This window comes from Puntigrus tetrazona, chromosome 2 (genome assembly GCF_018831695.1).
Source record: "Puntigrus tetrazona isolate hp1 chromosome 2, ASM1883169v1, whole genome shotgun sequence".
Taxonomy (NCBI): Eukaryota; Metazoa; Chordata; class Actinopteri; order Cypriniformes; family Cyprinidae; genus Puntigrus; species Puntigrus tetrazona.
The window spans coordinates 727,317-743,503 of NC_056700.1; the positions used below are offsets into that span (position 1 = coordinate 727,317).

A 16,187-nucleotide genomic window follows, 5' to 3' on the forward strand; every position below is an offset into this window, starting at 1 on the left:
AAAAGTAAATGTGATCTGATTAACGAGCATTTAAAAATGTTATTTAATCCGATTTCAGGTTTTTTGGCTTAATAATCTAGTTATTACATAGTACTAAATGTGTGCAAACAATGTAAATTCTGTGCAAGATGCTTCCTTTCCTTTGAGTCTTTACTGTTCATCTCAGTGGCACGACATAAATGTGAGACCGTTCCTAATATAATGATGTAACATTCCAGTAATCTATGCAATGCAGTCTTTTAGCCTGAGCTTTAAATGGTCATTTTTGTAAATCAACTCTTCATGTTTGATGTCTTCCTGTGAAGTGCAAACCCAAACACCCTGCATGAGATGTTTGATGTGCCAGATTTGAGCCCCACTGGCTCAGAAAGATTTGCTGACAGCCACCCTATTATTCCAGACACAATCCCATTCTTGATGGCAAATTATGGGCCATCAAACTACATCAAAGGACATAGACATTCACACCTTAGCAGTGAAAGCGGGTGGTTTCACTTTATATGTCTCTCTTGCGTGAAGAAGCATCGTGATGTGTTACATTGCTGTACACAGATGTTGCTTGAGGCATGAGGCAAAGAAAAACACTTGAACTTTAAATAATTGTAATTCAATTTAACGATGCAGTGAATGAATGCGAGGGAAACCAAGTCGTATCAATAGGAATCAGCAGTCAGCTATGTAGTTTGAAAGTCACTTCTGTGTTTTCTGTTAATACATCGTTACATAATTGGCAATTTGACCTTTTTTGCCTACAAACTTTTGCCAATGTGAAAAGAGCAATGCAAGACATTTTACTGTATAGTATATCACTGGTTATGGGTCCTATGCGGTGAACGAGTGCCATCAGAGTCTGAACAGCTGAAAAAAATATCCCCATCAATTAAAGTCTTGCGAAGCTGCATGTTTGTAACAAACAAATACATAAAGACCATTAGTTCCAACTACGTCCTCTATCCATAATATCGCATTCTCCATTGGAAAAGCCATCTGGTCTGATTTAGGGGAGAAATATGCGCATATCAAGACGCTGGTAGAGTTGTGAGCTAGTGATAGCTAGTGATGGATTTTATCCAATTCTGTTCCAGTTAAGAAACAAGCCGTCTACATCTTGGATGGCTTGAGTGTGAGGAAATTCAAATTTCGGGGTGAATCTTTTAAGTCACCTGTTTCAAAGTGAGTTCCAGGAGTGCCACAGACCTGCAGAGTTTAGATTCAACCCTAATAGTTGAATGTTGGAGCAAAAGTGTTGGAGCAAGTTTGGAACTAGGTGCCAGTCCACACGGTTGCTGATATAAGCAATTTTTGTTCATCGTCAGAACACAAATTAAGACATATTTGATTAAATCAGAGAGCTATCTGACCCTCTGTAGACAGCTACATAGCTAAAATGATCCCAGCCCCAGAAACATAGTAAATATATCAGTAAAACAGTCCATGTTGTATCAATTGGCGCAACTTTAGTTTTGTGACGTCATGAGAAAATTCTATAATTTACTTAACCATTTTAAATAGTAAACAGCGATTATAACGTTCATGCGTATGCTTATTACATTAAATATGTTAAAGTGTGTGCATACATTGTGATACTCTCCAAAATGGTGGAAGACGTAACTCAGGGGAAAAGAGTGATTGAGTAAATTAGGCCATATTATTTTTTTTTCTTTGTGATAAAAAGGTATTCTTGTAGCATCACAGACCTAAAGTTGAGCAACTGATTTTTTGCAACCGATGTTTTACTGATTTATTTACTACATTTATGGACCGGGATGGTTTCAGTTGTGATCTCAGATTTCATCAGAAATATCTCAGTTTGTGTTCCGAGGATAAACAAAGGTCTTACAGGTTTGGAACAATGCAAGGGTGAGTAATTGATGACAGAATCTTCATTCTGGGTTGAACTAACCTTTAATTCACAACACACAGTACCACGATTTGCTACAACATATTGCTAATTGGTTGCATATTCTCTGATGTCAGATAACTGACCTGGGGCCTGTTTCGTAAAAATAAGCCAGACTTATTTCAGTTAGTTTGACTTCTTGTCAATTGATTTGGTTCAGAATAAGTCAGGCTAACTTAATAAGCTTAGCTTGTTTGGTAAACTCGTTTTATGAAACAACCCTAAACTAAACGGTGCAAAACTTTTTTTGATTTCATGGGGTTTTTAAAAGTTAAATTGCTTTACTGTTTATTTCATAAGTTGTTTAGACTGTGTTATTTTAAAAGAGAAATGACTCAGCTCTTGTTTATATTACATAATATTTAATGTTTCATATAGAATGCGTGCAATATTCTAAGTCCTTGTCTATGCATTCAGTCACATTTCAAGTCATTTTTCTCAGAGTTTTGATTTTCTGACACAACTGTGTGTGCATTATGTCCGTGGGCACATCATTACGCAGAGATAGCTTTGACATTTCTCCGTATTTCATTGTGTAAAGAGAACAGAGAATGTTAGCAGTCAAATTTTAAGAGCTTTCTGAATTTTTTTTAGAATACTCAGTGGAAAATGTGTCATATCAGATAACTGTGAAGAAGAAGGTTCAGTTTTAATGGGGAAAAAATGAACAATTTATCAGCTTGAATTGTCCTTTGCGATCAGTCAAGTACAAAACCTAGAAATGAGCTTCAGTTTCTGTCAAGTTCAATACTCTTTAAAAAATACGGAATGACTTCTGCTGTCTTTCTGACTTCAGCTTCCAAGGTTTGGCCTTTTGGTCTTGTTAGACCATTAGGGCATGTACCCAAATCATACTCTTATTGTTATTTCAGTATGATTTTCTTGTGGTTGTATTAAGTATCATCTAACATAAAATAACTATCGAGTATTCCTGTTCCTATCATAAAGATGGCAGGACATATTGCGATTTCGACAGATTTGATTCAATAGTAGCACATATAATTGAAATGAAATTGGAACCAAATATATATGTAGACTTGTGGAAGTCTCCAAGTAATATAGGAAATATTTCCTAATTCTGCAGAGAATGTTCTCCCTTCAAGAGAGGAGGAAGACCATTCAGCGATAGTCCATTGAATCTTAAATGCGCCAGGAAAATTTCGCAAACTAGAGCGTTGAATGCAGCACTAAGATCAAGAGTTTCTGAATCATCAGTCAGCAACAGGTTGTTAGGCCCTCCAGGAAGGCCTGACTCGGCGCTGAGATGCGCTCAAAACCCAGATTGCAATTCATCAAAAATGCCATTTCCATTTAAAAAGGGGGAGAGCTGATGATAAACAACCTTCTCTGAGATTTGTTCGATCAAAAGGACAATTTTGGAATTTGTTTATTATTTGGTGTGGAAAATGTTGCACCATACCAGGTTGGCCCTTGCAAAAATGACAAACCTTCTAAAAAAACAGGTAGAAAAACCCCACCGCTAATATAATATTTCGTTTGACCTGAGGGTTTTTGAAGATTACAGTACTTTTTGTCACTAACCATTTGTTCAAAAAGAAAAACATGCACTTTTTGACTGTGGCAATGGCTATTTTGTCTGATTGTTTCATTGCCACATTTTACCCATGAATCAGAAAAGCTAAACGATGCCGTGTTTTCTCTTCTTCTTTCTTTCTTCACAGAAGAAGTCAATCATAGTGACCAGTCTGATTGTAGCGGTGTCTCTGTTTTTGTTGGTGATTAATTACTCAGAGAAACCCTACTTCCTGCTGCAGCCGGTGTTCGGCCAGAGCTTCAGTAGAAACTGGATGTTCTCTCGTCTGCCGCACAAAGCCTTCAAACCCCATCGCGGCTACCTCGGTGTCCCCGACCAGGAGGTGAGACTAAAATGCATTTAAAACATTCAGTGGCTTGACCTAGTTTAACACTTCTGAGCTGCATTAGATTTAAAAAGTCACAAACAGTATGAGAAAGATGTAGGCCGGTTTGCCGACCAGTTGAACTGTTGCCTTGGACCATCAATGTCGATGTGTAGTTATTTCTTAGTAAGAAATATTGCAGTATTTCATCAATATCAATATCAATATCAGTATTATAAAACCCAATTGTTTTCCATTGCTGTAAACACTGCTAAGTGAAGGGATGTGAATCACATTGTTTTAAAAAGTTGGAAGGAGAACTTGCTACCACATTTTTAATGTATTATATTGTAGTACACCACATCATTTATTTGTACCAATGTTGAATTTCTTTTATGGTCAGTTATGCCATTCTAAATATACTTTTTAAACTATTAGCAACTTGTGGAGTCACTCAGCAGCAGTTAAAGCAGTCTTAAAGCCATCTTCCACTTAAAAATAGTTTCCAAAATATATTGTTTTGTTTTTGTTTCTGAGTGCTAATGAGTTTGTTGTTAAGGCTGAATTGTACAAGCATAAATATTTATGAGGACGTTAACAATAGTTGTAGACTATTTTGCCTCAAGATGTTGTCAAGGAAGTGTTGATGATGAAAGAATCCGCAGCCCAAATGTTTAAGTGAAGTTTTGCCAAGTCGTTTCTTTTATATTCAAGGTCATTGGAGAGTTTTCCCTACGCACAAGATGAGGCTTTGACTCATAACTGCCAAGTTCATGCAGATTCAACTGTTCAGGTGATTTATGGCCACAATTAGTGCGGAGAGGTTCGCTTGTTCTCCTACTAACAGTGGAACAAAGAAAATGACTAAAGAAATTAAAAGCAATTGGATTTATTGCTTCAATCTGGTCTCTTAAAAGCATCCAGCTTTTTAAATGCGATCAGTATGGTTGAAACTGGTGAAGCGGGTTAGGTTCATTTGGTTGTTTCGGCTTTCATACTGCTTTATGCACGTATGCAGGGGCAGGGATTGTCCTAATGCTAAAATGTTGAGTACCTTTGTCAAGGTTTTTGCTACAACAGTCATGCCTGAACAACACATCTTTAAGTTGCTGGGCAGCCTCTCTAACCCCCAAATAATTGAGCTCTTTCAAACTCTCATCTCCCAAAACAGTTTGTTACGGACCATAGAAAATCAAAATGAAAATAGTGATAATACCTAAAGCCACACCCCTGTAATTCCACAGTAAACGCCGTTGCCTTTGCGGATTGCCAAAAGGCAATTTTGAAACACTTCAGTAAATCAAATTTCAGTGAAATGGGCTTTATTATAGAATATGTTTTCACAGAACTACATAAAACTAAACTCCACATCGAAATAATCTTGAAAACTATCACCTTTCCAAAATGGTATTATATGTTTTACATACATAATACTTTTTTTTTTCTAATTATACTGTTCAGTTACAAAGGACAAATGAGAGAAACATATGGTGCATTCATTTTCGCTAATATGTTATAACTTTCGTATTTATGTTTTTTTTTTTGTATTTGAATTGTTTTATACTCATAAATAGAACTTAGAAGCGAGTTCTGGTTTGAAATGATGGAGTGTGGGTGTTGTAGTCGGGCGCCTCACATTCACAGTGGAGCAGGCTTACCTGTCAGATCAGTGTCTGTGTCTGTCAGCTCATAGCAAGATGAATGCCTCTCATCTTTCTCCTGATGTTCTTGTCAATACTTTGCTCTGAACTTCTGCCATACACTGAAATGGATTGGGTGGCTAAGTCTGTTTACTGCTTCTGACATTATTCAATGAAACCAAGACATCTGCAGTAGTATTTGTCTAGTAGGCCTGCTAGGTTAGAATAGTTCATAGCTAATGAACCTAAGTTAAATTTCGCTTGCATAATTAATGTTACGTTTTTAATCTTTCTGCGGTAAAATATTAGCAAAAATGGCTGTGAAATGTTAAAATTGTGCAAATCTTTTCCTATTTTCATACTTAACAGCAGGAGATATTTCAGTTTTAACCTGTGTTTAATGTGCGACTAGTTTTTTTTTTTTTATAGGTCTCTTTTTAATTATTTTCCGCATGAAGCTTATACTCTGTTTGCCTTTTCATTTGGCTTATGAAACACTTCTTGGCTGAAATTAAATTATACCTACCCTCGTACATGGAAACTATATTTATCCAAACATGGTTCTAGGTTCTATAATTAGGTTTTTAGTATGCAACTTAAATGTATATGTAAACAGATTTTATATGTAAACTTAAAATATTTCTTAAATATTTGCAAATTATGTTATTTTATGCGTACATGTAATCAGTAATAGAACACGTTATCAGCTACTAAAGGAAATATAGCAAAATAATACTGCACCCAACTGAGAGGGGGGTAATGATGACTAAAAGAGGGTCAGAAGTTTCACATGCTACAGTGGTCCATCATGCCACGTTAAAGACAACAAAACGTCATTCATTGTTTGAATTTATATTTGCCAGCTAAAACTTTTCATAAAAAAGCATAAAAAAAGTTTAGCGCAATTATTGGAGGTCGGGTAGACACCGTAGCTTATCCACATTTACATGCACCCTCTTAATGCGATTGTAATTAGATTTTGGCAATGTTGCGGTTAAACCTTGCTTTATGTAAATGCAACGGTTCGATTTAAATAATGCGATTGAGCTCATAATGGCAGCAGCGAGTAAAATGCGACTGCAGCATAACTAAACGAGTCGCCATCACGCTTCTATTGCATGGAAGCACGGAATACAACCACGTAAAAGCGTTTTGCATTAGACGTAAAGAAATTAAATCAGTGGCCACTGACCATGCCTGCTCTTTATGAGACCATGAATTGTGCTGTGCTGTGGGGTATGTGAATAATGGAAGTAAAAATTAACCATAATTAGCGAATAATAACAATAGCGTTTTTAAAGGGAGCCCCGGATGTTTTTTCAAAAGCTCCAAATCTTATAGCTCAAAAAATAGTTTTTTTTAACACATATTATACAGAAATATTAAAAACGCTGAAAAACGTTCGATTGCCTGTTTTCACAGGATCGATAAAATGATCAGCTGCGCTTTCTCTCTCTTCTCTCCGACAGCAAGTCACACACACCGCAGTCCTACATACCCAAGCGTTTTTTAAGTTATTGTTCCCAGCACTAAATTCTGATTTAAGTAAGCTTGCTGAATATTCTGAACAGAACGCTGGGTTGCTGTTACTGTATTAATGCATATGGGCCATTGAGGTCCCCGAGGTCCGGACCTCTATATTTTTCTAATTAACAGTTGTGAAACAATTACCTTATATTAATTCTACTTTAGTGCTGCAAGGATAAACAGCCAAGATAACAGATCGTCTCATCTGAGATGCCTCAGCGGTAGGGATGCGCTTTATAGTCTGCGATCGTGTATTTAGCAAAAACCATTCAAAACACCCTACAGAGCACAGGCATGCATTACATGAAGTATATATGTATGCGTATTTAGAATGTGTTCTTTTTTTTTTGTTGTTGCTTTTTTTACAGCAGCTCAATAAACAAAAAGTTATTTAAGAGACGTTTTAGATATCATATTGCCCATATTTGGTCTTTTGCTTTTAACAAAAATGAATCCAACCAGCCCTGATTTGCGCCTCTGAGCAACACCATGGTGTTTAGTTTCTGAACGGATCAACCGTTGGTTTTAATTTCACGTTTCGAATTCTTTCCAACTTTTTCATGTTTTGATTCATTTCAAATAGGCTATTTAACGTTTTGTCAAATATATCAAAACAGCATTTATGCATTTGCAATTGCATCGTCTGTGTCGATTTCATCTGCTTGTTAACAGCCCAGATGTCTCATTATTCTATTTTACCGATGAGTTCAACTCAAACGATAATGGACACTTTTATAAAAATGGCTTTATAAAGGAAAAATTGCCCAGAAAATGTAAAAATCAGTTTAAACGTATTGGAAAAGATGAACTGACGACAGTATAAATTAATGTGAACTAACTGTGGTTTATTAAATCCATAAACATAAAGAAACTATATCATCTCTATTTCCTTCTCTATTTAATTGTTGAAGGATCTCTTATCATTAAAAATGTATTTATACAAATGCAGTCATTGCGAGTGCACTGACACAATCAAAACTAGCTAAACTAGACATTTTAGTTTCAATGATTTCTGCCCTCAGAATGTGAAAAGCCAAATATGTTGGGTTGCTGAAATGTTAACATTAATATATGAGCAAAATGTTCACGGTATGTCATATGCAAATACACCTTGCCACCTGAGACTTTCTTGGTATCCCACTGCATCCACAGAAATAAAGCTCAGACCTGCAAAAATATTTTTTTTTCCAAATATCGTTGTTTGCATGCTTATGCCGTGCTGTTGTAGCTTGACAAAGTGAAGTCGCAGATGCAGCACATTCTTCTTGTTTTTTCTCATCTCAGCTTTAATGAAAAAATGCTGTCTTATTTTCTCTGGGCTGTGGACTAATGCGGTGTATCATTCACTTACTTTCATTCCACAATAGCAGCTGCAATGAACATTACGGTATTCTAACATCCGAACCGTCTACGCAGCTGCCCAGAGCCCAACCATATCAATTTGCATTTCAAGCAACTTTGCTTTTCTAGCCCTTAGAAACACATGAATCACAAGTAACTGATCTGGCTCAACAGGGACCCGGTCCACAATGGCCCGTCAGCCATTCAAACAACAAAATCAGTGTTCTAAAAGCAAGCCAGACTTCAGAGCGTTTTTTTTTTTTTTTTTTTCCTCAATCTGTCTCATAAAGCCGCAGGGAGTGAGCGAAGGCTTTTAGCTCTTGGAAAAATGTCCAACATCAATACGTCTCATTCCTGCCTGCAGGTAACGTAAGGCCAAGTGTCAGCGAAATTCGTGTTGTGTGTCCCATGAATCATTCATGGTGTCCCATGAGGTCGGAAAGGTTAAGGTTGTGGCCGTCTGTCAGGTGATATGTCATGTTGTGTGCTTTCAGACAGGTTGCTGTGTAAGCTGTCAGTAATTCCTAAATTATCATTCTTATACTTTCTCGCGTGCTTTCCATGTGAATGATAGAGTTTAAGAGAAAACCCGGGGTGACTGTAACAAAGGACAGATGTTTAGTATTATCCTTTCTAAAATTTAAAGGGGTCATATGATGGGATTTCCTGTTTTCCTTTTCTTTAGTGTGGTATATGTAGGTGTTTGTGCATGTGTAAGATCACCGGAGTGAAAAGTCTCCCAAAAAATGATTTATTCTATCTAAAACAGAAGGCTGATGTAGACCGATCGTGAAAACATGCCCCCACATTTCTACATCACAATGTGGAAATATTTGCACGATGCAACCCAAATCTTCACGCAAAGTGACGCAAATGTTGTGCAATTAAAATAAAAATGATTGATTTATAGCATAATGGACATGATTTAATAGAATAAGATAATTTTGATGAATGCAAACCAAAATAAAATGCTTTTAAACTGTTAAACAAGTGCCATTGTTATATGTTACATGCACCTAATACAGTAAGAACAGTAAATTATGCACAAATAAAAATAAACCAAACTGATTATAACTGATTCTAAATATGCATGCTAATTAATGTTTCTTAATTAGTGCTTAATTGTTAAATTGCAGAACATTACATAACAAAGACAGCTTAAAATAAAGTGTAACAATATTAAAATAGCAAAGTAATTTACAACGTGTTAGCAACAGCAATAATCTCTTCTGAAAGCAAAAGCAAGATTATTATTATTTAATTGAGGTACAGAAATAGATTTTTCTTTTTCACACCATTTTGTATACTCAAACAAAGCTTATTCCAGGTGCAGATGGTTTGATTTACATTTTTCCTGGCAAACCATTTACAGATTTGTGAAGAAATGATCCAGGGAGAGAACGTCTCTCAGTGTCATTCACTTGAACCCTACAAAAACTTTCATTTCAAAGTTCCCTTTGAAGTAGGTTTTTATTATTTTAATTTTTTTTAGCTCAGATCAGCCATGATAATTCTTCCTTTGCAGTTCATGCAGGCATTGTATATGCCATTTAAAATTTAAAATTAGCAATCTGTGTTGTGGCTATTTTTGATTTAATTGACCTGTGTATATTCTTTTTTTGTCCCTTTCTAGTCTATTTTTGTCCTTGTTTGCAGTAAACCCGGGGGTATTTGATTGAGTATGTCATTAGTGTATATTATCAGCTCAGGATTATGTTCCTACATGACTTAATCTTATCAGAGACCATAAATGTGCCTCCACTGACATTTATTTTGACAGAAATATGTGACTTGCCCTTTAACAATGAGCGATGTTTAGGCTGATAGCCGTGCCAAGGACATAGTGCTGTATGCTTAAAAACTAGGCTCTGTCAACAGAGGACGTTTATCCAACCTTTGGTGCATAATATTACCTTCACACATGCATATTAAAATGACTTTTTTGGCTTTAAATGAAATGGTGGAACAGACTCCTGTGGAGGCCCACTGTTTGGCATGAAGTGCTCAAATAAATGTGTAGTTTTCTTGATAAATAATTCATAGAATTGTTCTTAAGCATTGTAATGAATTTCTAAGTTAGGTAAATTCTATATTACCATTGATTATCAACAATGATATTGCATACTATGACTATGATGTTTTTTATGCCGATTTGGAAAGCCTTTTATTGATACTTTGTTATAATGCTCTATTATTCTATGCAATATTAAATGTTAAGAACAGTCTTAAAAAAATTACATGAATAATCAGATTCAGATTCTTACAATCAACATGCTTTTGTGACCTGAAACTGAAATTTGATCTCAGATTTACATTAGCTACTGTCTCCTGTTTTTGAGTTTCCTCCTTTTTTTTTTTTTATCTGCACATTTACTAATTAAATCTGGATAATAATGTATTAAGCTTTCTAAATTTTATCATGCAGACAACACAAAAGTGGAATTAAATTTGTCTTTCCAAGCACTGGAAACAAAATTAATGTTTCACTATTTGAACCACAACTAAATTTGCAAATGTAACATTCTTGGCTAGCAATGGCCCATTAATCATAGTTTATCTTTCTTTTCACTCATTTATGTTTTTTAATTTTGGCAAGTATTGTTTATGCTCTTTATTCCTGGCAAATAGAGCTTATGGTAAATAAACTTTTATCCAGCAGTCCTTAAGCCAGTCTTAATTTATGCATCTTCCCTTCTGAATTATGTCACAGAGAATGTGTTTGTTTTGGCAGGTGAATCAGGACTAGTTTTTGGTTTTATTATGTTCACTGGAGTTAGGCTGCTGAGTGTGGCAAGGAACATTAATTCTGTTCTCAAAATACTATGCACATTTTTTTAAAATGCTTGAAGAGTTCAATTTATCAAGGGTTGCAGTGGTCTGTATTGTATTCCATCTCTGGTTTGAATACCAAATGAAAAATGAATTCTCTCTCTTTCTGTCTCTCTCTTTTTCTTTTGTTTATCATCATTGTATAAGCTCTGTGAGAGAATTAAATAGTGCAGTAATTACAATACCAAATGCCATTTTTTCATAACAAAATTAAATGAGAATAAATTTGACTGAAATAGGGGTTCAGGCTTGCACAAGACATGTGTGCATATTTTTAAAAGCTCATTATTCTTCTCTTAGTGAAGTGTATGTGTTTGTGTATCCATCCCTAACTGATTAGGATCCTACAATGCAAACCATTTGTTTATGTCTTCCAGTAGTGCTGGGTAGATTACTTGTGAAAGGTAATGAGTCACTCATTTCAAATGACACCGATATAATTCTTAGATACATTTTAGGTGATTTAGTATTATTATTTTTAGTGTCTAATTGATAATTTATTTGATGTCATGCACAAGAAGGTTTCTGCAATATTTGTAAAAAAATGGAAAGAGATATCCCTTAAGCAAGTTTACACAAAACATAAAAATTAGCTGAAAATGATTTCAAGCCATCCAAGATTGAGTTTGTTTGTTTATCTAAAGAGCTTTTGAGAAATTTAGCATTACGTCACTTGCTCACCAATGGGTCCTCTTTTGTTGGATTTGTTTATCACAAACAAGCAGTTTTTCACTTCACAAAATATCAGCGGATGAAGACTTGATTATCTGGGGTTTATTGTGATGTTTATATCAGCTGTATGGACTCTCATTCTGATAGCACTCATTTACATCTTAGGTGGCGTGAGGGTGCATACATTTTCAGCAACTTTCATTCCCTTTCAGTTGGTCACTCCGTGTCACGTTGGATGACCGATGAATTGGGTCTATTAAAACGAGCCAATGAACATTGGCATGCGCTAATTGCATCCAGCTGCAGCTGATCACAGCACAAGTATAAATGAACAAGTGGGTGCAGCGCATATTACGACGTGGTCTCTGCGACCTGCAATGTCCACCATAGGTGGTCCAGAAGCACCATCTCTGGCTGTGTCTCGACATGTGTGAGACTGACAAGACACAATTCTTGCATGCTCCCATATCCCAGACCAGCCTCTTCGGCGATGCACTGGAGAACTTTGCCCAGCGCTTCTTCATTGCCCAGAAGCAGACTAAAGAGTCAAATCATACTGCCTCAGCGTGCAGCCGCTGCCTTCCCCCGGCCGTCGATGGCAGCGCCTGAGTCAACTTGTCGCCAAGGGTCGCCGTCCAATGCAGCAGCCTCCTGTCCCACCCATCCGGGCCCCTTTGCCAAACCTGGTGGCAAGCATACATTCAAGTGACATTGAGATGGGTGACTCGGGGATGGATGGAACTGCTCTTCTGGTCAACCGGGAGAAGAGTAAACTCTGTCAGAGGATCTTTTTTCTTGGTATGGAGCTGGATTTGGTCGAACAAACAGCACGCATCACGATGGAACGTGCTTAGTCAGTTTGGGGGAGAACTTGGCATGGACGCACTGGTACACAGCTGGCTGCGAGGCCTACGCAAGTATGCGTTCCCCCCCAGTGAGCCTTCTCGCACAGATACTGTGCAAGATCAGGGAAGATGAGGAGCAGGTCCTGCTTGTGGCGCCCTACTGGCACCACCTGGACCTGGTTCCCAAAACTCACGCTCTACAAGACAGTGCCTCCTTGGCCGATTCCTCTGAGGAAGGATCTTCTAACTCAGAGATGGGACTCCCCTTGGCACCCGTATCCAGACCTCTGGAAACTCAATGTCTGGTCTCTGGATGGGACGCAGAGGCTCTAAGTGACCTACCTAAAGGGGTAGTTGACACCATCACTTCAGAAGCAATAGCGACGTTCACGAAATGTGTCTATGCTTTGAATTGGAGCCTGTTCATTGAGTAGTGTTCTTCTCCCTTAGAAGACCCCCAGGATTGCCCAATCAGAGTCATGCTGCAAAGGTCTGTGGGTTAGAATGACCCAATCATCAGGTTCCTGAGGCTGGCCAGGAGGTTTAACCCCGCACCGCCCCACCGAACCCTCTTGGGACGTGTCTGTAGTGCTGAGAGCGCTGCATTGGGCTCCATTTGAGCCTTTGCCAGCAGTCAAGCTGAAGCTTCTATCAGTGAAAACTGTGCTCCTGCTCTCATTGGTAGAGGTAGGGGACCTGCAGGCATTTTTGGTTGACGAATCGTGGCTAAAATTTAGGCTGGCAGATTCCCAGGTAACTGAGCTCAGCTCGTCCCCAAGGTTCCCACCACTCCCTTCAGAGATCAGGTGCCCCTGGAGGAAGCAGACCCAGCCCTAGCTTTGCTCTGTCCCGTCCGAGCACAAAGATGCTATGTTGACCAGACACAAAGCTTCAGGATCTCAGACCAGCTTGTTGTCTATCATGGAGGCCGGCAGAAGGGGAATGCCGTCTCTAAGCAGAGGATGGCCCACTGAATAGTGGACTCTATTACCCTTGGCCGACCAAGCACAGGGTGTGCCTTGCCCCCTCAGGTTAAGGGCCCGCTCAGTAAGGAGTGTGGCATCGTCTTGAGATTTGGCTCGTGGTACACGTTCGCTAGATTCTCTAGCCTTCATGTTGAACCAGTATCCTTCTGTGTTCTCACCTCAAATGGGTAGAGACACTGAGAGGACCGGTTTCGGGTCAGCTTGTTAACTGCTCCAGTATGTCCATACAGTAGACTTGTGGCGATAACATGGACCTAGAGTGGGATCCCAAGTCAACCGAGGTCTGAACCACAGCCCCTGGCTTGTACCGCTTATTTGCCTTTGGGGATTGGCCCTTGGATGAAAACTCCTGGCTCTGAGCCACAACTGGAATGGTCTAATGTGCAAAAGGCCTGAGAGTATCACCATGGATCCAGCTGCCATGAGACCTAGAACTCTATGAAAGTAATGAACAGTCATTTTCTGGCCTAGCTTGACTTCCTTTAGTGTATTTAGAATGGATTTGACGTGTGCTGGAGACAGTTGTGCCAGCATCGTGACTGAATGGCATACAACCCCTAAAAATGTTGTCCTCTGAGCTGGAGTGAGAACACTTTTCTTGCCATTGAGTCTCAGCTTCAGAGATTTGAGATGACATAGGACATATGACATATGTCCCGAAGTTGAAGCGCTAGCACTTGAGACCAGCCATCTATGTAATTCAGAATGCGGATGGCCTGGAGTTGTAGAGGAGCCAGAATTGCATCCATGCAGATCGTAAAGGCTAGGGCGAATGGAAGAACCCGATACTGGTTAGGTTTGAACCTCGGGAACTTCCTGTGTTGTGGCAATATTTCTATGTGAACATATGCGTCCTTCAGATCAAATGTTGCAAACCAGTCCTTGGGCTAGATTTGAGAAACAATCATCTTGATTGTCAACATCTTATATGTTCTGAGATGGCTTTTCAGCCTGCAAAGATCTAGAATTGGACGCAACCCCTGCCCTTCTTGGGAACAAAGAAATATCGACTGTAATAGCCTGACTCTCTGTCTGGCAGGGGAACACGTTCTATGGCCCCTTTTCCAGCAGATAGTCCACAGGTCCAGTGTCTTTGAGGCGGACTGTGTAGAGCGGAGAGCCATTCCCCAGTCGCTACGAGGGGGAGCTTGACTCTTTCTGCGCTTCACACCTCCAAGTGACTGGACCTGATCGGGACTGGGTGGCCAACGGTCTTGACTCTTGAGCACAGTGGGGAAGAAACCTTACAAACTCTTCCTTGTCGTGCAGTCGTCTTCTGAAACCTATTGACCATGTTGCCAAACAGGCCGGAAGGAAGGAAAGCGCGGTCTTTGTCCTTGATTCCCGTGAGGTTGAGCCACAAATGTCTCTCTGTGGAAACCAAAGCAGCTATCAAGCGGCTGATAGCATGGGCCATCTGCTTGGTTGCACGGAGAGACAGATCTGTGGCTCTGCGTAGCTCTAAAAACGCCTCTTCATCGATGGACCCGCCAGTGCTCAAGTCTTTCAGCAGGTCAGCCTGGTATGCCTGCAGAACTACCATGGTGTGCAGGGCAGCACCAGCCTGACCCACTGCCTGAGAAAACTTCTCTACCAGCGAATATGTTAGTCTGCATGGCTTGGTGGAGAGACTGGGCCTTTTCAGGGAAAGATGAAGTCCCAGGAGAGAGATAGCCTGCGAGCATCTCTTCAACCTGGAGCATCATCGTGTAGCCCCGATTGTCGAATAAATCGGCCACCACAGATATCTAACGTCGTCTAACTTCGAGCTCTTGGGAGTCTCTTGCTCCTGCGCCCAGTCCAGATGTAAACGTAGGACTGCCCGAGTAACCACATTGAAAAGCTCTTCATACGCTCTTCTTCATGAGACGAGTGCTCTGAGGAGGCACTCTCCATCTCAGCAGAAGCAAGAGAGGAAGTATCTTCTGCCCGTTCAGAAGAAGTGCCGGGGTATCTTTGAGAAGCATACGAAAGAACCTCCTGATCTGGCGAGAGCGCAAGAGTGGACCCGCCTCACGCACCTTGGCCAGATTGACACATGATTCCCAGGAATGTGTTGAGTGAGTGATGGTGCGCTGTGATGGTGCGCTGCTTTTCAGAAGAAAGCGAGCTGTCCTTCGAAGCACTTTGATCGAGAAAATATTGCAGTTCTCACATTCTCCCTTGAACCCGAGGACAGTGTGTTCTTCCCCTAAGCACTCGAAGCAGAAAGTGCAGATCATCTTCAGAGTTGAATGTTAGCTTTCTGTTTTATTCATTTTTCTTTTAATTTCTTTCTTCCTTTTCTCTCCTTTTTTAAAACACACGCACACACACAATGCGATCCTTGAAGACAAAAGACCTGAGGATGTTTCTGTTTCAGGCCTATTTATAACCTCCAGGTGCACGTAATGAAATGACGTCACCTAACTGAGGTTATATGAGCCAAACTTTGGTGTGTTTGACACACATGCTTCAACAACTGAACAAGGGTCGAACAAAGGATGTTCTCATTAGCACTATTGAGTGCAGCATTGAGAGTAGCTCTTGAAAGGTAATGAGGGTTACATACGTAACCGAGACGTTTTTTGGTAACCTATTCCTTTAAA

The 16,187-nt window shown here is 39.3% G+C and overlaps 1 protein-coding gene across 2 annotated transcripts in view; it reads left to right on the forward strand.

The window, feature by feature from the left end:
• st6galnac3 (ST6 (alpha-N-acetyl-neuraminyl-2,3-beta-galactosyl-1,3)-N-acetylgalactosaminide alpha-2,6-sialyltransferase 3) overlaps positions 1 to 16,187 on the forward strand; it is a 70,250-nt gene that overhangs the window by 20,766 nt on the left and 33,297 nt on the right. The window contains exon 2 of one of the 2 annotated variants that reach the window (XM_043224288.1): positions 3,583 to 3,777. In XM_043224288.1, the coding sequence (XP_043080223.1) occupies positions 3,583 to 3,777 (195 nt within the window). The remainder of the gene's footprint in view (positions 1 to 3,582; positions 3,778 to 16,187) is intronic. The other variant, XM_043224296.1, reaches the window with a different exon arrangement.